The sequence below is a fragment of the Sander lucioperca genome, chromosome 20 (assembly GCF_008315115.2).
Source record: "Sander lucioperca isolate FBNREF2018 chromosome 20, SLUC_FBN_1.2, whole genome shotgun sequence".
Taxonomy (NCBI): domain Eukaryota; kingdom Metazoa; phylum Chordata; class Actinopteri; order Perciformes; family Percidae; genus Sander; species Sander lucioperca.
The window spans coordinates 21,513,103-21,535,816 of record NC_050192.1 but is presented as its reverse complement, the minus strand read 5'-3'; the positions used below and the strand labels follow the sequence as shown (position 1 = coordinate 21,535,816).

At 38.7% G+C, this 22,714-nt stretch overlaps 2 protein-coding genes and 1 long non-coding RNA gene across 5 annotated transcripts in view; 1 reads left to right on the top strand and 2 right to left on the bottom strand.

The window, feature by feature from the left end:
• Positions 1 to 2,247, bottom strand: part of kiaa0930 (KIAA0930 ortholog) — a 48,659-nt gene extending 46,412 nt beyond the window's left edge. Inside the window, exons 1-3 of one of the 3 annotated variants that reach the window (XM_031309352.2) lie at positions 1,912 to 2,042; positions 1,625 to 1,682; positions 670 to 1,059 (exon numbers count right to left, since the gene is read on the bottom strand). In XM_031309352.2, coding sequence (XP_031165212.1) covers positions 670 to 814 — 145 coding nt within the window. In that variant the 5' untranslated portion in view covers positions 815 to 1,059; positions 1,625 to 1,682; positions 1,912 to 2,042. The other 2 variants (XM_031309354.2, XM_031309353.2) reach the window with 2 other exon arrangements.
• Positions 2,248 to 6,311: 4,064 nt separating this feature from the next.
• Positions 6,312 to 21,296, bottom strand: rtcb (RNA 2',3'-cyclic phosphate and 5'-OH ligase). Its single transcript, XM_031309350.1, has 12 exons — positions 21,103 to 21,296; positions 18,178 to 18,256; positions 18,027 to 18,097; positions 16,854 to 16,953; positions 15,232 to 15,388; positions 14,218 to 14,374; positions 13,354 to 13,513; positions 12,350 to 12,525; positions 10,500 to 10,688; positions 8,132 to 8,242; positions 7,689 to 7,808; positions 6,312 to 6,670 (listed from the first exon to the last, which is right to left on the bottom strand). The coding sequence occupies exons 1-12, from the start codon at positions 21,193 to 21,195 to the stop codon at positions 6,563 to 6,565; spliced, it is 1,521 nt and encodes a 506-aa protein (XP_031165210.1). The 5' UTR covers positions 21,196 to 21,296; the 3' UTR covers positions 6,312 to 6,562.
• On the top strand, positions 14,647 to 15,100 carry LOC118493960. Its single transcript, XR_004896015.1, has 3 exons — positions 14,647 to 14,715; positions 14,746 to 14,871; positions 15,047 to 15,100. It is a non-coding gene; the product is annotated as an uncharacterized LOC118493960 (long non-coding RNA).
• Positions 21,297 to 22,714: the final 1,418 nt, after the last annotated feature.

Genomic DNA, 22,714 nt, shown 5'->3' with positions numbered 1-22,714 from the left:
TCCTAGTGCCTTCCAGGCAGCGCTGCCTGGAAGGAGACGTTGGGGGCAAAAAAACACAGATAAACCCAATCAGGCAAATTCCACTTAGGGGCACTACTGTGGCAGTAAACTCCTCCTTCTGATTAATTTCATTTATTGAATCATTTATCATCTTTCTGCCCTTTAAAAAAGGAGCCCATCTTCTATTTTCTATTACAATCATATGTATGTGTATTGATTTGAGTGTGCTTTTGTTCCCCCTGTCAAATCCCTTTGTTGTTTTTAAAAAAGGTGCTACAGAAATAAAGTTATATCATAAATGAGATGTTATTATGTTCACCGAGAGGACTATATCGGTGTGTGTACACCTGCAGGGAACACCTGTCCACTGTGAATAAATGAATAAGTTAGTATATAATAAATTATGCCTGTAACAGTGTGTATAAACCTGCAGGGAACACCAAATAAATAAGTTATTATATCATAAATTAGATGTTATTATGTTCACTGAGAGGACTGTACCAGTGTGTGTACACCTGCAGGGAATACCTGTCCACTGTGAATAGATAAATAAGTTATTATATCATAAATTAGATTGTTATTATGTTCACTGAGATGGCTGTAACAGTGTGTATACAACTGCAGGGAACACTGGGCCACGGTAAATAAATTAGGGGCCGATCAGCTCACCGATTCCGCTGACCTCCTGTCGGATGTTGAGTCGGTTCCTCTCGTCGGCGATGGCCTTCAGCATTTGCTGCAGAGAACCGTCCAGCTCTCCGTTCTCCTCCTCCGCTGGCCCGACAGCCTTGCACAAACCGGGGAAGGACGCCATCTCCGCGCTGCAGGGATCATGACAGTCTGGAGCTAACAGCTACCGACTGCACCGGCAGCTAACCGAGGATCCGACCCCCGGTTTTTCCTTTAAAGTAATCCGGATGAAGATCCTGCACATCTGCAGCCGGTACCGGTGTGCTGGTGGTGTGTTGTGGCCGCAGAAAGTAGCAGGTAGGTCGGGCTGCGGAGGGAGACTCGGCTCCTTCTGTTGTGCAGATCAGCTGGAAACACCCCTCACACTTCCTGTAACAACACGAGGCATTTAAAGGGGCAGAGCACCTTTAATAATATAGTTCACACACACACACACACACACACACGACCCGGAGCACCGGCAGGTGTTATAGAGAATACCGTCACCCGGAAGAGTCAGTGATCAGATAAAAAAGATTTTTGGTTGTTGTAAGAGATACAATAACTAAAATTGAATATTATAAAATATATTAACAAGGGTCCAGCCTGTTGCCTAGCAATATAATTCCATTGAAAAGTTCTATACGTTTGTAATAACTGACTTAAATGCATTCATAACTCAACTAAATGTTAACACACTGACACATTTTTAACTTGGTCATTTTATGGTAATTTTATTTACTTCATTAGCGTATATTTATACTGGTCAATATGTGATGTAGGGAGAAATAATGTTATTACTTTAGAAAAGTGCTATTGTTAGCTTCCCTAACCAGTAAACTGGATCTGAATCACAGACTGTAAAAATAATATAATACATATTTTTAATAATTGTATTTTACTGAAATTGGATCTGCTGTCCTCCGGTGCTCAGCGGGTCTTGAATCAAACGTACCCGTGTTAGCGTTGCTTCTCGGCGGTAGGAACAAGCAAGATAGTCCCCGCCCGCCCGGCTGGTCGGCAGAATAGGATTTTTTTTAAATTATTATTTACAAAAAAACAACATACGAAACTATCGTAGGGCATAGTACATTCACTACAAATGTTGTCAATGTACAAGTAAAAATAATCGGGAATAGCTAATAAACATGGACAGAGACGGTTTAGAACCACGGAAAACCGAGAACAACGTCCCTGTGAATTGAATAAAAATAATAATAATAATTATAATTCATATATTACCTTCACAGATAATCAGTCAGTCGAGGTTTAAATTAGCACCCGGCTAAACAGCTAACGTAAACGTTAGCTAACGTTAGCTAACGTTAACGTAACTAACGTTAAGTTTTAGCTAACGTTAGCTTAATGTAACTTACGTTAAGTTTTAGCTAACGTTTTAGCTAACGTTAGCTTAGCGTAAATTACGTTACCCCGAACGTTAACGAAGGCAACGTTAACTTTACTTTTAAACAACGTTACCGAAATAAATCACAGAAGAGATTCGGTGCTTCGGTGGAGGAATGTTAACAGTTGAATTAGTCTGTTTTTAACGGTTTGGTGATTATGTTTACGGACAGTTTACAGCCAACTGACGAACGAAGTCAGTTGGAACCGAAACAGGTGTAACAGAAAAAACTGTGAACCCTTAAATTCTGTGACTCCACGGAAAGAAAGAAATCCACCAAAATCTGACACGTTAACAGATAGTTTGATGGCTGTCGGTCGGTGTACTAACTAAATACTATAATAAGTATCCTACAATTCAAATAGTGGTTAAAAAAAATGTAAACTATGGATCAGATCACAGGATGTAAAGAGTAACAGAATTCTTTGTAACACCGGTGTTTCACCGCGTCAAACTCCGCCCGCCCAGAAGGAAAACTCATTGCCGGTTAAACGTGGTTATGGAAACGAGTGCACCCTTTTGTTTCAAGACAAAAGATGACGTAATTGTCTCACGAGCTCCCGACCATGGAAACAAACAATTGTTTAACTGTTGTCTTTATTCTGTCCGTGTCTGCAGCATGAAAACATGAATATTTAATTAAATACATTTTTTTTTTAATGTGTTAAAGGATAGAATGTTTTTAAAGGATAAAAACTCATTGAAATATACAAAATATACAAAATAACCTGATGTGTTGCCCCCTTTTTTTGCAACCTTTTCAGTTAACTGCATATTAATTTATAACAGTAAAGATTATCAGCTGAGGGACAGTTTGCACCTTCATTTTTCAGTTAAGGTTGAGACATTAAATACATGTTTTAATTATGTAACACATTTAACCTTGCAATTTAAAATTGTTAAATAGTCAAAATTATAATTTTGGTTTGTAGCGTTTAAAAAAAAAAAAAAAAAAAAACTTAAGACTTGTGTTTAAAAAAGGTTTTAAAAAAGTGACAAAAACTCAGAAAAAAAACTCCAGAAAGGTGACAAAAAACGTTGAAAGAAATGTTCCCAAAAAAAATATTTTTTTAAATATTACGACTTTTTTCTTGAAATATTACGACTTTTTTTTTTTTTTAAATATTACGTCTTTTTTTCTTGAAATATTACAACTTTTTTTTAAATATTACGACTTTTTTTTTTTTTTTAAATATTACAACTTTTTTCTTGAAATATTACGACTTTTTTTCTTGAAATATTACGACTAAATATTACGACTTAAATATTACGTCTTTTTTTCTTGAAATATTACGACTTTTTTAAATATTACGACTTTTTTCTTGAAATATTACGACTTTTTTTCTTGAAATATTACGACTTTTTTTTTTTTTTTAAATATTACGACTTTTTTCTTGAAATATTACGACTTTTTTTCTTGAAATATTACGACTTTTTTTTTTTTTTTAAATATTACGACTTTTTTCTTGAAATATTACGACTTTTTTTCTTGAAATATTACGACTTTTTTTTAAATATTACGACTTTTTTCTTGAAATATTACGACTTTTTTTCTTGAAATATTACGACTTTTTTTTTTTTTTAAATATTACGTCTTTTTTTCTTGAAATATTACGACTTTTTTTTAAATATTACGACTTTTCTTGAAATATTACAATTTTTCTTCTTGAAATATTACGATTTTTCTTCTTGAAATATTACGACTTTTTTTTTTTTTAAATATTACGTCTTTTTTTCTTGAAATATTACAACTTTTTTTTAAAATATTACGACTTTTCTTGAAATATTACGATTTTTCTTCTTGAAATATTACTTTTTTTTAAATATTACTTTTTTTTTTCTTGAAATATTACGACTTTTTTTTTTTAATATTACGACTTTTTTTCTTGAAATATTACGACTTTTCTTGAAATATTACGATTTTTCTTCTTGAAATATTACGACTTTTTTTCTTGAAATATTACGACTTTTTTTTTTTTAAATATTACGACTTTTTTTCTTGAAATATTACGACTTTTCTTGAAATATTACGATTTTTCTTCTTGAAATATTACAATTTTTCTTCTTGAAATATTACGATTTTTCTTCTTGAAATATTACGACTTTTTTTTTTTTTAAATATTACGTCTTTTTTTCTTGAAATATTACAACTTTTTTTTAAAATATTACGACTTTTCTTGAAATATTACGATTTTTCTTCTTGAAATATTACTTTTTTTTAAATATTACTTTTTTTTTTCTTGAAATATTACGACTTTTTTTTTTTAATATTACGACTTTTTTTCTTGAAATATTACGACTTTTCTTGAAATATTACGATTTTTCTTCTTGAAATATTACGACTTTTTTTCTTGAAATATTACGACTTTTTTTTTTTTTAAATATTACGTCTTTTTTTCTTGAAATATTAAGACTTTTTTTTTTTAATATTACGACTTTTTCTTGAAATATTACTTTTTTTTTTAAATATTACTTTTTTTTTCTTGAAATATTACGACTTTTTTTTTAAATATTACTTTTCTTGAAATATTACGATTTTTCTTGAAATATTACGTCTTTTTTTCTTCAAAAAAAAAAAAAACTTAAGACTTGTGTTTAAAAAAGGTTTTAAAAAAGTGACAAAAACTCAGAAAAAAAACTCCAGAAAGGTGACAAAAAACGTTGAAAGAAATGTTCCCAAAAAAAATATTTTTTTAAATATTACGACTTTTTTCTTGAAATATTACGACTTTTTTTTTTTTTTTAAATATTACGTCTTTTTTTCTTGAAATATTACAACTTTTTTTTAAATATTACGACTTTTTTTTTTTTTTAAATATTACAACTTTTTTCTTGAAATATTACGACTTTTTTTCTTGAAATATTACGACTTTTTCTTTTTTTTTTAAATATTACGACTTTTTTTTTTTTTTTTTAAATATTACGTCTTTTTTTCTTGAAATATTACGACTTTTTTAAATATTACGACTTTTTTCTTGAAATTTTACGACTTTTTTTCTTGAAATATTACGACTTTTTTTTTTTTTTTAAATATTACGACTTTTTTCTTGAAATATTACGACTTTTTTTCTTGAAATATTACGACTTTTTTTTTTTTTTTAATATTACGACTTTTTTCTTGAAATATTACGACTTTTTTTCTTGAAATATTACGACTTTTTTTTAAATATTACGACTTTTTTCTTGAAATATTACGACTTTTTTTCTTGAAATATTACGACTTTTTTTTTTTTTAAATATTACGTCTTTTTTTCTTGAAATATTACGACTTTTTTTTAAATATTACGACTTTTCTTGAAATATTACAATTTTTCTTCTTGAAATATTACGATTTTTCTTCTTGAAATATTACGACTTTTTTTTTTTTTTAAATATTACGTCTTTTTTTCTTGAAATATTACGACTTTTTTTTAAAATATTACGACTTTTCTTGAAATATTAAGATTTTTCTTCTTGAAATATTACTTTTTTTTAAATATTACTTTTTTTTTTCTTGAAATATTACGACTTTTTTTTTTTAATATTACTTTTTTTTTTCTTGAAATATTACGACTTTTCTTGAAATATTACGATTTTTCTTCTTGAAATATTATGACTTTTTTTCTTGAAATATTACGACTTTTTTTTTTTTTAAATATTACGTCTTTTTTTCTTGAAATATTAAGACTTTTTTTTTTTAATATTACGACTTTTTCTTGAAATATTACGACTTTTTTTTTAAATATTACTTTTTCTTGAAATATTACGATTTTTCTTCTTGAAATATTACTTTTTTTTTTAAATATTACTTTTTTTTTCTTGAAATATTACGACTTTTTTTTAAAATATTACTTTTCTTGAAATATTACGATTTTTCTTGAAATATTACGTCTTTTTTTCTTGAAATACTTTTTTTTAAAATATTACGACTTTTTTTTAAATATTACGACTTTTCTTGAAATATTACGATTTTTCTTCTTGAAATATTACGACTTTTTTTTAAATATTACGACTTTTCTTGAAATATTACGATTTTTCTTCTTGAAATATTACGACTTTTCTTCTTGAAATATTACTTTTTTTCTTGAAATATTACAATTTCTTTATAATATTACGACTAGAATTGCGATCCAATAGTACTGAGTATTGCGGTTTTCTTTTCCTTCTTTAACAAAAACAAGAGTAGAATAAAAACCGTTTTCGAGACGATATATCAGGACACATTTCAGGAACGCAGCATTAGACTCATCTCCAAACACCTGATTTAAGCTCATCATCTTTATTTGGATCACACATTTTTGCATAAACACAAAAACACAAAAATAATTAAATTTTTTCTTTCAGGTTAGAATCTCATTTTTCCTTCAACATAAATTCATTCCACCCCCAAAAACCATCCATCAAAACTAAATCAAAAAGCAAATGATCTTCTGCTCTTCCAGACTCCTGAACAGAAGTCTCCTCCCGCTGAGCGTGAACAGTCTTTAAATGTCGACTCGTGCGGCGGCTTCAGCCTTTAATCACGGCGATCGGCCGCAGTTTGATCGCCTTCTTACTGATTCCAGCGTCGTGACACGTGTTGACGACGTCCGTCACGTTTTTGTACGATTCGGGAGCCTGAAAACAAAAGAAAGACTTTTAGAAACAAACAAAAACACACACCAACCAGACGGCCGACCGTCGGCAGTAAAGTCAGTCGGACTGATCAGTCTCCCCGAGGTCCAAAAAGTTCCTCAGAACACACTGAAGAGACGCCGACTTGAGCGTACGTTCTGCACGTGCGCCAGACATAATATGTCTCCATAACAGCAGGCGGCGCTAATCTGTATTGTCGCCCAGCTGATTGGACGAACGCGTTACGTAGGTCTAGGGTTGGGTACCGAAACCTGGCTCCACTATGGAACCGGTTCCTACGCAACCGGTAGGAATCAGACCGGATTAGAAAGCAAATTTCGGTTCCTCATTTCGGTTCCACTTACATGTGTGGACTGAAATATTTTCCCTCAGTCGCTCCGAAACGGACGTAAAAATATCCCCCCCTCTCTGTAGTCTACCGTTAGCTAGCTACCGTAAATGTAGGCTACTTTTAAAATACCATATCTTCCCTTTGGGCTCACCAAAACGGAGTGAAAGCATGTTAACCATTCACTGAACACACACACACACACACACACACGTTTGTTTCACTGTCTTTGTGGGCACCCGTCATTGACATAATGCATTCCCTAGCCCCTTACCCTAACCTTAACCATCACCACTAAATGCCTAACCTTAACCCTTACCCTCACCCTAACCATAACCTAATTCTAACCCTAATCCTAAAACCAAGTCTTAACCCTCAAACAGACCTTTAACCTTGTGGGGTCCAGCATTTTGGCCCCACAAGGCTGTGCAGACCCCACAAGTATACTGTATTCCCTGGTTTTTGGACCCCACAAATATAGTAACACACACACACACACACACACACACACACACACTGATTCAGGGGTGGGACAAAAAAATACGACCTGGCGCCATATCGGAGCAGAGAGCCGCTTCACGCCTCCGGAACACAGTGCAGACACGCCCGGTGGAAGGAAAAGAGGAAAGATAAAAGGAAAGGAAGAGGGGAGAAAATAAAGACTTTGCTCACCTCCTCCATGACCAGTTTGGGCGACGCCACTCGGATGGCGATGCCCTGGTCGGCCAGTTTGTCCAGGACGTCCTGGAAGTCCAAGTTCCTGCGAGACTTGGCCCGAGACATCGCACGACCCTGAAACACACACACACACACATCAGAGCTGTAACACACACACACACACACACACACACACACACACACACACACACACACACACACACACACACACACATCAGAGCTGAAACACACATACATCAGAGCTGAAACACACACACACACACACACACACACACACACACATCAGAGCTGAAACACACACACACACACACACCAGAGCTGAGACAATGAATCAGGGGTGGGACAAAAAATACCGAAAAACTTATGTATCGTGATGTTTTGAAACCTGCCGACTGATTTTTCTGTAAATAAACAAATAAATATAAAAAGTCTCGTACCGCTCCGTGACACGTCGTGCCGAATGTCTCCGTCATGCCTTGTTCTGTCCCGGTGAGGACGTAACTGCATGTTCCCATCGTCCCGCCGATTAACACCGGCTGACCTGTGAGCTGCAACCAAAAACAAACGTCCAGAAGCACTCATTAAAAGGGCAATAACATGGGACATTTTGGGAACAACAATCTTTGAATTTGGTCCAGTATTAAGCGAAAACTGTCCGTTAGCATCCACTGAAAGTTGTTTTGTTGCTGTTGACAGACTCAGATTATTATTCTAAGTGTCTGACAACATTATGGGATGGATCCCTACAGAGATAGACCTTTTAGTTAAAGAGTAAGATCCTTTTAGTTTAACATGAAACAGCCCCGAAATCACCGTCACCAAACTACACCAGACTCCATGTAAATAATCAGGACTTTTAGCGTGTATAGAGCCAGCATATTTCCACCAGACTTCATGTAAATAATCAGTACTTTTAGCGTGTATAGAGCCAGCATATTTCCACCAGACTCCATGTAAATAATCAGGACTTTTAGCGTGTATAGATCCATCATATTTCCACCAGACTCCATGTAAATAATCCGGAATTTTAGCGTGTATAGAGCCAGCATATCTCCACATGTAAATGGGTGAATTAGGGGTTTATTTCAACCAAACCAGAGTGGCGATTGTTGGAACAGTGGAAAGATGAACGAAGACGGCTTTTGATAGTTTTATTTAGTTTCTTTCCACTTTGAATGAAGTGTGTTTTACCATGATAAAAGTCCTGATTATTTACATGGAGTCTGGTGTAGTTTGTCGATGGTGATTTAGGGGCTGTTTCAAAGGATCTTACTCTTTAACTAAAAGGTCTATCTCTGTAGGGATCCTTTCCATAATGTTGTCAGACACTTAAAATAATAATCTGAGTCTGTCAGCGGCAACAACAGAACTTTTAGTGGACGCTAACGGACGCTGGACATCTGTCCTGTAGGGTTACATTACAGCTCGGTTCACTTAAGGAGCTTGCACACTGCTCCAACAAATACCAACAAACTCCAACATTATAAAGTTGGCAGTTGTTGGCAACTGTCAGTTGGTTGTCTTTAGAAAGTTCATAAAACCAACTGCCAGTCCACACGGCCCAGACAGTACCAGACAAGACTGACTTTTGTCACCTAGTCCTACCTTTTCTTATTTGAGTTTTGATTTAATATAACATGGATGAAGTGGAGACCTTGTTGAATGTGGCCAGAGTAGTTCTGGTCTACCTGGCCTGTAAAGCTGCTAGCCGTGTACAGGAGAGACGGCAATCAAGACGAGCCAGGAGGAGACTGTGGTGTAAACCTTGGATATTGGACATGCAAAACAGGATGTCTATCCTAACTTGTGTCAAGAACTTCGCTCAGAAGATACTCCAGCTTTTGCGAATTTTGCCTGTTTTCCTCCTTAAGCTTTTCAGGAATTACTCACTATGGTTACTCCACTAATTGCCAGAAAAAACACCAATTTAGAGACAGCATTTCAAGCTGTAAAGGAGCTTGCACACTGCTCCAACAAACGCCAACAGTTGGGTCAGTGTGGGCCGGCCGTCTGTGTTTGTTGGATGGAGTTGGTAGAGTTTGACATGTCCAGTCTGGTCTGGTGGAGTTGGTAGAGTTTGACATGTCCAGTCTGGTGTGGTGGAGTTGGTAGAGTTTGACATGTCCAGTCTGGTCTGGTGGAGTTGGTAGAGTTTGACATGTCCAGTCTGGTCTGGTGGAGTTGGTAGAGTTTGACATGTCCAGTCTGGTCTGGTGGAGTTGGTAGAGGTTGACATGTCCAGTCTGGTCTGGTGGAGTTGGTAGAGGTTGACATGTCCAGTCTGGTCTGGTGGAGTTGGAGAAAGTCGGACCAATGTCGCCCATTTTCCAACAACTGACAACATTCTAACGGATCGAAATGCTGTCTCTAAATGGGTGTTTTTTTCTGGTAATTAGTGGAGTAACCATAGTGAGTAATTCCTCAAAACCTTGAGGAGCAAAACTGGCAAAATTCGCAAAAGCTGGAGTATCTTCTGAGCGAAGTTCTTGACACAAGTTAGGATAGACATCCTGTTTTGCATGTCCAATATATAAGGTTTACACCACAGTCTCCTCCTGGCTCGTCTTGATTGCCGTCTCTCCTGTACACGGCTAACAGCTTTACAGGCCAGGTAGACCAGAACTACTCTGGCCACATTCAACAAGGTCTCCACTTCATCCATGTTATATTAAACCAAAATTCAAATAAGAAAAGGTAGGACTAGGTGACAAAAGTCAGTCTTGTCTGTTACTGTCTGGGCAGTGTGGACTGGCAGTTGGTTTAATGAACTTTCCGGGTTCCGGGGTCCAGGGTGAAGATGTGTACCTGGTAGTCTACGGGGATGAGGGGGTGGTGTGGGGGGAAAGCTCGGGTGGATCCTTTGCGGTGGAGGAGCAGAGTCTTCTGCTTCCCGTCCACCATGTGCTCCTCCACTTTGGCGATGTTGTGCGAGACGTCGTAGATGACGTGCATGTCCAGGTCGTCCGGCGTCGTGACAAACACTTTAGAAAAGGCCTGAAAAAATAACCAGCAGTGGAAGAAGTATTCAGATCCTTTACTGCAGTACAAGTACTAATACCACACTGTAATAATACTCTGTTACAAGTTAAAGTCCTGCAGTGAAAATGTTACTTCAGTAAAAGTGTGTAAGTCTCGTCAGGAAAATGTAGTTAAAGTATTAAAAGTAAAGAAGAATCCTCACGTTTTAGAAAGAGGAAACTATCCAGTCAATCAACTTATCTTCTCTTTCCTTCTGTCACTTTCCTTCTCTTTCCTTCTGTCTGTCTGTCTCTTTCTCTCCTTTCTGTCTTTCTTCCCTTCTTTCTTTCTGTCTTTCTCGCTCTTTCTTTCTCTCTTTTCTCTCCAACCAGTTGTGTGTGTAATGGTCTGATCATCTCAGCGTGACTTGTAGTCGTTATATTGTCGGCTAGTTTACTTTAGAATCAAACATCAGATTTATAAACTACATGTGTTCTGTGTGCAGTAATCTGAATGTGTAAAGTAACTAGTAACTAAAGTAACTAGTAACTAAAGCTGTAACAGATGAATGTAGTGGAGTAACTAAAGTAACTAGTAACTAAAGCTGGAACAGATGAATGTAGTGGAGTAACTAAAGTAACTAGTAACTAAAGCTGTAACAGATTAATGTAGTGGAGTAAAAAGTACAATATTTCTCTCTGAAATGTAGCGGAGTAGAAGTAGAAAGTGGCATGAAAAGAAAAGACTCAAGTTAAGTACAAGTACCTCAACATTTGGTCTGAAGTACAGTACTGGAGTAAATGTACTTAGTTACATTCCCACTGTTTTCCCCTCGGTTTGTGGAAGACTAAGGTGCATGTATTTGGCGGAGGGTTTAGGGCTCCTCCCCCAAGAAAGTTACGTTCTTCAATTAAAATTAAGATGCAATTTCACATCATTTTGGACCGTTATTATCTCCATATCTGTAGATAGCAGATAATGAATACATAACAATCCAAAAACTTGAAGACTAGTGCAGTGTTTTTCAACCTTTTTTGAGCCACGGCACATTTTTTACATTTAAAAAAATCCCGCAGCACACTACCAACCAAAAATATTAGAAAATGACACATTGTAGCCTAATAAGATCAGAATCTGCATTTTTCCTTTTTAAAAAAATATCCATCGATGATCTCGGCAATACTGCTTACATCCTGTCACGGCCACCAGGGGGCAGTAATTCTACTGTCTTACATCAACAAGGTCATTATTGTGCTATACTGCCTCCTACTGACACAGAATAGTATTTAATTTCTCTGCCAGTCATCACATTGCAGGCACAGATGCACAACAATGGCACAGTGGTTGAAAATCACTGGACTAGTGATTATCCCGCTCACAGTCTCCACCCTGGACGGTCTCCCCCCTGCACGGTCTCCACCCTGCACGGTCTCCACCCTGCACGGTCTCCCCCCTGCACGGTCTCCACCCTGCACGGTCTCCACCCTGCACGGTCTCCCCCCTGCACGGTCTCCACCCTGCACGGTCTCCACCCTGCACGGTCTCCACCCTGCACGGTCTCCCCCCTGCACGGTCTCCACCCTGCACGGTCTCCCCCCTGCACGGTCTCCCCCCTGCACAGTCTCCCCCTGCACAGTCTCCCTCCAGACGGTCTCCGCCGGCCAGTCTCTGTCCCATGATGCTCGGCGTGTGTTTACCTGTCGGGTGAGGAAGGTCATGGACGAGCGGTTGACCCAGGCGTAGTTCCCCGCCGCGGCCATGCCCTTCAGGTAGTCCTGGCCTTCCTGCGACATGATGCGAGCGCACGCCAGCTGGCGGTCGTTGACTATGATCTTATCTCTCTTCATCGCCTTCTCCATGGCAACCAGAGCGTCTGTACAACAACATTTATGTATTTTAAAACAACATCTGGATTTATTTAAAGTCGCTTTGTAACGAAGTCACGTTTATTAAAATTGTTTAAATGAGTTCTTCGGAAATTAAACACAAATCTTTAAACATTTATATTGACGGATATTTATGTAATCCTTGAGTTCAAAATGAGCTTCATGTTCTTTACAAACCAAAACTTTATGAAGCTTATAAGCTTTAGGAACTTTACAGACTTTACGGACCAAACTTTATAAACTTTATGAACCCACCAGACTCCATGTAAATAATCAGGACTTTTAGCGTGTATAGAGCCAGCATATTTCCACCAGACTCCATGTAAATAATCAGGACTTTTAGCGTGTATAGAGCCAGCATATTTCCACCAGACTCCATGTAAATAATCAGGACTTTTAGCGTGTATAGAGCCAGCATATTTCCACCAGACTCCATGTAAATAATCAGGACTTTTAGCGTGTATAGAGCCAGCATATTTCCACATGTAAATAGGTGAATTAAGGGTTTATTTCAACCAAACCAGAGTGGTGATTGTTGGAACAGTGGAAAGATGAACCAAGACGGACTTTCTATAGATTTATTTTGTTTCTGTCCACTTTGAATGAAGTGTGTTTTACGATGATAAAAGTAGCGATTATTTACATGGAGTCTGGTGTAGTTTGGTGATGGAGATTTGAAAAATGTCTCTATGCAGGAAAAGCCCTGGGTGTGTTTTGAGTGTTCACAGACTTTCTGAACCAAACTTCAAACGTTATAAACTCTCCAACACGTCCTCCAGGTGCGTGTTGAGCGCGCGGGTGGGGGGGATTCCTACCTGTGGCGACCTGGTGTCCGAGCCCTCGGCTGCCGCTGTGGATCATCACGCACACCTGACCTTTGTGGTCGATGCCCATCTTCTTGGCGGCGTAGTCGTTGTAGATCTCGTCTACTACCTGGATCTCAGCGTAGTGGTTTCCTGCTCCCAGAGTCCCCAGCTGCAACGCAACGGGACAGGTGATTAAAAACAGGGAAGTTACTAAAATACGATCCGATGAAAGACGTGTAAATAGTAGAGATGCACCGATAGACCGGCCGGTGACCAGAATTGGCCGGTTTTCACGTGCTCGGCCATGACCGGCGACCGGCAGGTCAGTCTGACATATGCTGATTTCATGCCGGTCAACGCTCCAATTAACTGACATTCTCCCACATGTAGGAACCTGGTGAATTAACCTGCAACATGTCAGCTGTTTGGGAATTCTTCAGCGTGTGTGCAGAAGATAACAAGTTTACAATATGCAACACCTGCAAGGAGAAAGTAGGGCGTGGAGGGACGACACCAAAAACCTAAATCACATTTCTTTAGTTGATATTGATGTGAAAAGAAGGAAATGGTTCCAACATTGCTCTTTAGATGTGTGTGAATGTCCCACACCAGGAGTAATTTATATAGTTCTATTTTATAGTGATCCATTATCTGTTCAACACATGTTCTATTAAAGAAAATTTAGAAAATAAATATTTGTGTGTGCTGTAAAGCGGTTAGAAAAAATGAAATCGGAATCGGCTAAAATCGGAATCGGCTGGCCTAACGCAAAGAAAATCAGAAATCGGAATCGGCCTAGAAAGTTGTAATCGGTGCATCTCTAATAAAGAGGCGTGTAAATAAAGATATATGCCGCCGGGGCTGCTGGGATACCTGCGGGAGGCCTCTCTTCTTGGCCTTGGAGGAGACTTTGTTGGGGTCTGCCTGCAGCATACGGCCGTATTCCTCGCAGTGCTCCTTGTCCTCGGCCCAGGCATACCCCTCCCTCAGAGACCAGTCCACTCCCATCTCCAGAGCTTCCTCCAGGTCCCTGAACACACCACGCACATCTCATCAACAGTCCCCTCCCATCTCCAGAGCTTCCTCCAGGTCCCTGAACACACCACGCACATCTCATCAACTGTCCACTCCCATCTCCAGAGCTTCCTCCAGGTCCCTGAACACACCACGCACATCTCATCAACTGTCCACTCCCATCTCCAGAGCCTCCTCCAGGTCCCTGAACACACCACGCACATCTCATCAACTGTCCACTCCCATCTCCAGAGCCTCCTCCAGGTCCCTGAATACACCACGCACATCCTCCAGGCCCCTGAACACACCACGCACATCTCATCAACTGTCCACTCCCATCTCCAGAGCCTCCTCCAGGTCCCTGAATACACCACGCACATCCTCCAGGTCCCTGAACACACCACGCACATCTCATCAACAGTCCACTCCCAACTCCAGCGCTTCCTCCAGGTCCCTGAACACATCACGCACATCTCATCAACAGTCCACTCCCATCTCCAGAGCCTCCTCCAGGTCCCTGAACACACCACACAGTCCACTCCCATCTCCAGAGCTTCCTCCAGGTCCCTGAACACACCACGCACATCTAATCAACTGTCCGCTCCCATCTCCAGAGCTTACTCCAGGTCCCTGAACACACCATTCACATCTCATCAACTGTCCACTCCATATCCAGAGCTTCCTCCAGGTCCCTGAACACACCACGCACATCTCATCAACAGTGCACTCCCATCTCCAGGGCTTCCTCCAGGTCCCTGAACACACCACGCACATCTCATCAACAGTGCACTCCCATCTCCAGAGCTTCCTCCAGGTCCCTGAACACACCACGCATATCTTGGAGACTTCAGCGTCCCTGAGTTTGCTCCTTACTTGGCCCCCATGGGGATGACTCCCTTGGACCCGACCCCCACGGGGATGTGGTCGAACAGCGCCTGGGCCAGCTGCTCCTTCACCGGCTGGACGTCCCCCTCGTCCAGGTTCGTCCTCAGCAGACGGACGCCGCAGTTTATGTCGAAACCGACGCCGCCTGCCAAACACAACGTGGTGCATATTTACACTTCTATAGAGTCGTCACAGCAGCTAATCGTCTAACATCAGGGACTTAAAATAGTAGAAATAAGGTTTTCTTAAAAAATGCGATGGAATATGCGGGATATTTATGAAATTTTATGCGATGAAATTGCGGGAACTTGCAAAAACTGCGGTTTCATCGTGGCTTCATCGCGGGGTTTGCAGCTTTTCGATGATGTTCACGTCGCGTAATTACGTCACTTCATAACGTTCCCATGGCAACAGGGGAAAACGGCTGCTCTTGTGTGAAGTAAACGCAACATTTTTCAACTTTCTGCTAAGATATGTGGGACTTTTTTGCAACGAAAATGCGGGGATTATGAAATCATGCAAGCCCCAAATATTTTGCGCGGAAATCGTCAATTTATGCGGCGAAAGTGCTGCGTATTTCAAAAAATGCGTCCCCCGAAATAAATATGCAGACTTTGGCTGATTATGCATTGAATTATGAGATCACATAATCACGTTTTTCTGGAGGGATTGATAGTTATATAACTATAATAATTTCACGGCTCTGATAGCCGACAGCTCTCCCTCTCTCTTACGTTCACACTGAGGAGCCTTTAAAGGAGCTCAGTTTTCTTATAACATCACTAGGGTTGGGTATCGTTGGGTTTTTTCCGATACCGGTGCTAAATCCATACTTTTAAAACAGTGCCGGTGCCTAAACCGAAATATATATAATATATTTATAATGTATATAATATAAAATATAAAAAAAGGGAGCACAAAACGACAGTTGGCAATATTAAAAGGTGTTGTTGGTTTAGCCAAAGAATTTGAACATTGACAACTTCTCAGTCCCTCCCCCCTTTCTGCTAAAGCCCAAAACGGTCTCCTAAGCCCCTCCCCCCACAAGGAGAATGAATGTGTGTGCATGAGCAGTGATTGACACGCAGTTAGACACCCCCCCTGGCCCTGATTGGTGCATCTGAACAGTTAGACAGTTTTATAAGTCTACCTACTGCACCTTTAAAGAACGGCTTGTTTATTGCTAAGGCCGTATGGCCAAAATGAAATGATTGATTAATAATGTCATAACAGTAACTAATAACAATGACTTATTTCACTAGTAAATTGCTGGTGAACGACAAAAACAAGCACCAAATGGGAAAAGGGTATTTTACAATAACTTTGAATGCACTACGAGGCTGGCGAGTTTCAAGTGAACGCACCGTCTGTTGCAGCTGCAGTCAGACTGTTACGTCCCGCTGTTGGAATCCTCTACAGGGAAATACAGTCACACTTTACACCGCTTATCTTTACCTGTCAGTATTTTAACCGTTGGGTTTAATCCAGCTACTAGCTAACGATAACGTAGAGTCCCGTCCCCCTAAACACCACGATATCCCGCCAGAACGTCCTGGATTTGGTCCGAAGGTCTTGCATCTGTCTGAGAATAATCAACTAATGTGTCGTACCTGGAGACACCACAGCATCGGGGTTGTTCATGTCGAAGGCAGCCATGTTTCCGATCGCAAATCCATATCCGGAGTGAACGTCTGGGAGACCGATGGACCTCTGTGGAGCCATTAAACACACAGTATGGTCAGCATGGAGCTTTTGTAGTCCAAATAAAGGGTAATTTCAGTATTATTCAATATATTTTCCCATGTTTTTGTGTCTAAGTGACTAATGTGAACAAAAATGGTTTAAGTTGGTCCAGTGTTGAGCGAGAACGCTGTAACTGGCAGCCGCTAACCAGGCTGTAATGTAACCCCACAGGACTAATGTTCAGCATCAGTCAGCGTCCACTAAAAGTTCTGTTGTTGCTGCTGACAGACTCAGATTATTATTCTAAGTGTCTGACAACATTATGGAAAGGATCCCTACAGAGATAGACCTTTTAGTTAAAGAGTAAGATCCTTTTAGTTTAACATGAAACAGCCTCGAAATCACCATCACCAAACTACACCAGACTCCATGTAAATAATCAGGACTTTTAGCGTGTATAGAGTCAGCATATTTCCACCAGACTCCATGTAAATAATCAGGACTTTTAGCGTGTATAGAGCCAGCATATTTCCACCAGACTCCATGTAAATAATCAGGACTTTTAGCGTGTATAGAGCCAGCATATCTCCACCAGACTCCATGTAAATAATCAGGACTTTTAGCGTGTATAGAGCCAGCATATTTCCACATGTAAATGGGTGAATTAAGGGTTTATTTCAACCAAACCAGAGTGGTGATTGTTGGAACAGTGGAAAGATGAACCAAGACGCTTTTAATAGTTTTATTTAGTTTCTGTCCACTTTGAATGAAGTGTGTTTTACGATGATAAAAGTACTGATTATTTACATGGAGTCTGGTGGGTTTGATGATGGTGATTTCGGGGCTGTTTCATGTTAAACTAAAAGGATCTTACTCTTTAACTAAAAGGTCTATCTCTGTAGGGATCCATCCCATAATGTTGTCAGACACTTAGAATAATAATCTGAGTTTGTCAGCGGCAAAAACAGAACTTTTAGTGGACGCCAACAGTGCGCAATTTCCCATTAACGTTACATTGCAGTTTGTTTCTCTCGCTTAACACTGGACCAATTTCAAAGATTGCTGTTCCCATCAGTCACTCGGACACATTGTGTACTCACGTGTACGATCCCCGGCAGTGCCGCCACGTTCCCGATTTGTTTCATGGCTGGAAGGAATCCACCCACACCACCTGAAGGACAGAAACCATAAATGAAGTCAGACTTCAGAGGGATTTCACCGGGTAAAGAGTAGCGGTGAACAGCAGCTGACCTCTCCCTCCGCAGGCCTGGCGAAGCTCCTCAAACATCAGTTTCTCCAGAGGTTCGTTCACGTAGAAAATTCCCTCCACCTGAAAGAAAAAGTCTGTTAATGTGTCGGTTTGAATCTTCACGTAGACTCTGAGGATTGTTGAGCTTTAATACAATCAATCACTATAATAAAACGTATGATGATACCATCCTTTTCATGGTCAGTCTAATCCAGTGTTTCTCAAATGGGGGTATACGTGTCCCCCTAGGGGTCCTCTGGAGCACTGCAGCGAGATATACTTGCCACCTAGGGGTACTCTGGAGGACTCCCCCTAGGGGTACTCTGGAGGACTGCAGGGGGTACGTGTCCACCTAGGGGTACTTTAGAGGACTGCAAGGGGTACGTGTCCCCCTAGAGGTACTCTGGAGGACTGCAGGGCGTACGTGTCCCCCTAGGGGTACTCTGGAGGACTGCAGGGGGTACGTGTCCACCTAGGGGTACTCTGGAGGACTGCAGGGGGTACGTGTCCCCCTAGGGGTACTCTGGAGGACTGCAGGGGGTACGTGTCCCCCTAGGGGTCCTCTGGAGGACTGCAGGAGGTACATGTCACGTATGTTTTTCAGTCACAAGGCTGTAGTTACTATTGTCTTTTTTTTCTCCAAGTTTGTTGCTTTTTTCAAAGTTTTTGTCTCCGTTTTTGAAGTTTGTCACCTTTCTTTGAAGGTTTTGTTGTTTGTTTTGACCTATTCGTGCCTTTCTTCTTTACTTTTTTCTACTAAGTTTTTTTTCTGCTTTTTTTTTTTAAGTTTGTCACTTTTTTCGCCCTAGTGTTGCCTTCCTTCTTTCTACTGTGTGTCTTTTTTTTATTTATTTTTTTTATTACTATTTTCGACCTATTTTTGCCTTCCTTCCTTCTTTCTTACGTATTTTTTCCAAGGTTTTGTCTGTTTTTAATGTATATTTAATGTAATAATTTAAAATGTTTTCCAGGTACAAGGCTGTTGACAGCGCTGTATTCTTCCTCTTTATAGAGACTTTGTTTTTTCTACCAAAAATTATTCGAGCTGGTTAGGGGGTACATGGCTTAAAAACACTGTTCAAAGGGGGAACATTATTGAAAAAAAGCTTGAGAACCTCTGGTCTAATCTACCACATCATCCATCTCCTACTACATCGATCCATCACGTTCCTTCCGCCCGATGTCCCTCTTTTCAGATGTCTGTTTTCGGATGTCCGTCCCCTTCCTCCGTCTCTGTGTTGGCGTTCTAACCTCCGGCTGATTTGTGAGGACTATGGTTAACTGCTCCTCAGATCTCTGCAGGGTAAATCCAGACAGCTAGCTAGACTAAATTTTGGATAACGTAATATGGTGATATGACACAAGTGGTCTTTGCCTGGTTTTAAAGGCTGCATTAATTCAATTCAATTTTATTTATAGTATCAAATCATAACAAGAGTTATCTCGAGACACTTTACAGACAGTAGGTCTAGACCACACTCTATAATCTATAAAGACCCAACAATTCTAGTAATTCCCCCAAGAGCAAGCATTTAGTGGTGAGAAAAAACTCCCTTTTAGGGAGAAACCTGTGACAGACCCAGACTCTTGGCATTACAGTAGAGTGATGTCATTTTCTGAACTTACCAGACTGTTCTAGCTTTCCTATTATTTGCTTAGTCATTGTATCCACATTATTGGTGATTATTTAGCAAAACCTACTGTGTTAATATTTTGAGAAAGCATCAATAGTCACACTACACTATCGCCACAATATCAACATTGAGGTATTTTGTCAAAGATATCGTGATATTTGATTTTTGCCATATCGCCCAGCTCTAACGTACACATGTTCCACCAAAACAAGTTCCTTTACCGAGTCTATTTAGCAGAGGCACCGTGGCTCCGTCCGGAGCTTAGCACCGCCCAGGATGATTGTGATTGGTTAAAGGAAATGCCAATAAACCAGAGCACATTGTTCTCCCATCCAGGAATGCTGTGTTGTCCACACATGCGAGACTGTGGTCAGTCCAGTTCAATCTCTTAATATCATATCATTTCAAAGATCCAGTCTTGGTCAGATTATACTCTGCTGATTTCCATTAGAAAAACTGTAAATTATGATTTAGCATGCCTACGTAGCCAAACAGTACACTATATTTAGATTTATGTTACATGTTTTCATATCACTAGGATCCACCCTTTAAGTCGGCTACTATTTTATAGCTAACAATGTTATCACTAAACTACGTCAGCGGGTTGTATCTTTGGTACACGGCTGATATCTGCGACCGTTTCCATTGGTTCTTCTGACTACATACAGTTTGATTGTTATATATTCAGAAGGGAGTCCCTGCCTGGTTAAAGTCTACGTGCTAACTGACTGTATGGTTATTGTTTGGGCCTATATCTCTTAACCAAAAGTATTGGATCCTTATAAAATGTTTGTTTATGTTAAAAAAAAAAAAAAACTTACCAGAGTTTAATTCTCTCAATTTCATATCAATTCTAAAACCCCAGTCTAGTTCAGATTATACTCCGCGACTTCCCATTTGAAAAACTGTAAATTATGACTTAAAATGCCTACGTAGCCAAACTGTACACTATATTTGGATTTATTTTACATGTTTGCTTATCATTAGGATCCACGCTTTAATTCGGCTATGATTTTATAGCTAACAGTGTTATCACTAAACTACGTCAGCAGGTTTAACCTTTGGTTTACGGATGATTTCAGGGATAATTTGCATTGGTTCTTGTGACTACATACCGTTTATTATTACTACATTAAGTGTATTAGTTTCATATTTCAGAAGGGAGTCCCTGCCTGGTTAAAATCCACATAACTAGCCAACATGTGCTAACTGACTGTATAGTTAACTGTAATGCTGTAAGCTAACCTGCTAGCTGGCCACGTTAACAGCTGAAAAGTGTGTCCAGAGTCTCACCTGCATGTTTGGAACAAACCCTTTTTTAATCCTCCAGCAGTTCTTGCCCGTCTTATCCAGATACTGCAGCTCATCATTATAACTGCGACTCATTGTTCAGATCAGAAGGTCTGATTTTTACAACAGTTTAATGCTGCGTTTCACCGGCGGCCAAGTGTCAGCAGTCAGAGCGGCTCTTCTTTAAGGTTTACTGGCGGTCGGCAAACCAACTTAAAGGCGCATCACCACCACCAACTGGACTGGAATGTGAATGTCAGCACCCGATCCGCACCGCCTGTAAGATCCGTTCTGCGCATGTGCATAATTGCGTAGTAGAAAACGAGAGATAAATGCAGGAAATAAATAAATAAATAAACAAATAAAATAAATAAAACAATAAAAAATTAAAATAAATAAAAATTAAAAATACAAAATAAAACATAACAAATACAAATAATTAAAAAAAATAATAAAATAAAATTAAAAATTAAAAATTAAAAATTAAAAATTAAAAATTAAAAATTAAAAATTAAAAATTAAACAATAAAAAAAAATATAAAAAATAATAAAATAATAAATAAATAAAATAAAACCTAAATCCTCTTTACTAAATCAAGTTCTCTTAGAAACTTAATAATATAGTGATATTTCTTCTATAGATATAGTGATTATTTTATTATTTATTTTACATTTATTTTATCTGTATTAATACATACTGTGTGTATTGGTTTATACTTATATTGTTTACATTCTTTTTATTCTTCTTATATTTAGAGAATGTGTGACATGCACCAACAACAACATGACAAATTCCTTGTATGTGCAAAAAACGTACTTGGCAATAAAGCCCTTTCTGATTCTGATTCTGATTCTGATTCTGATCCTGATCCTGATCCTGATTCTGATTTTGACCCTGATTTTGATATACCTTGCCGGCTGTTTTCCCCAAACGCCCTGACTGTTGAACATTATATTCTTTTGTATGTATTTTATTGAATGTACATCTTCTACGAGATTGTGTATTCTTATGTTTGTAATGTTTTTAAAGTTCATTTATTAAAAAATGCTGATGTTAATTTGGCATGACGCATGACATTTTTAACTTTTAACAGAAGTGAAATGAAGATACAAATAGTGACTTTTTTTTGGTAATGATACAGAACTCATAAAGTGATGATAAGTGGTGTTAAAAAGTTCATATTATTGTTCCCAAACCAGAGTGTTCGCTAACAAATACACTGCTCGTTTGCCGTAGTTGTAGTCAAACAAGTTTAGTCAAATGTTTGTTAGCAGAGCCGGACATTTAGCGAGCGGCCTTCAAAATAAAAGCATAATTAAATCACTATAATATAATATATTTTTTTAATTAACACATTTACAGTACAATGTATTGTTGACATGTTTATCACACTGTCAACAATAAATCAACATATGGTAATGTATACACAAACATATGTTTTTTTTAAATATATATATATATATATATATCTTTTTCAACAAAAAAACTACTATTTCCAAGGCAGAATTAACCCTCAAGCTCATCCTAAACAGATTTAAGACAGAATTAAATAAAATTCTAATCAATAACTAATGACAAAGACGTGGACTCATTGTTGATTATTTTAAAATCTGA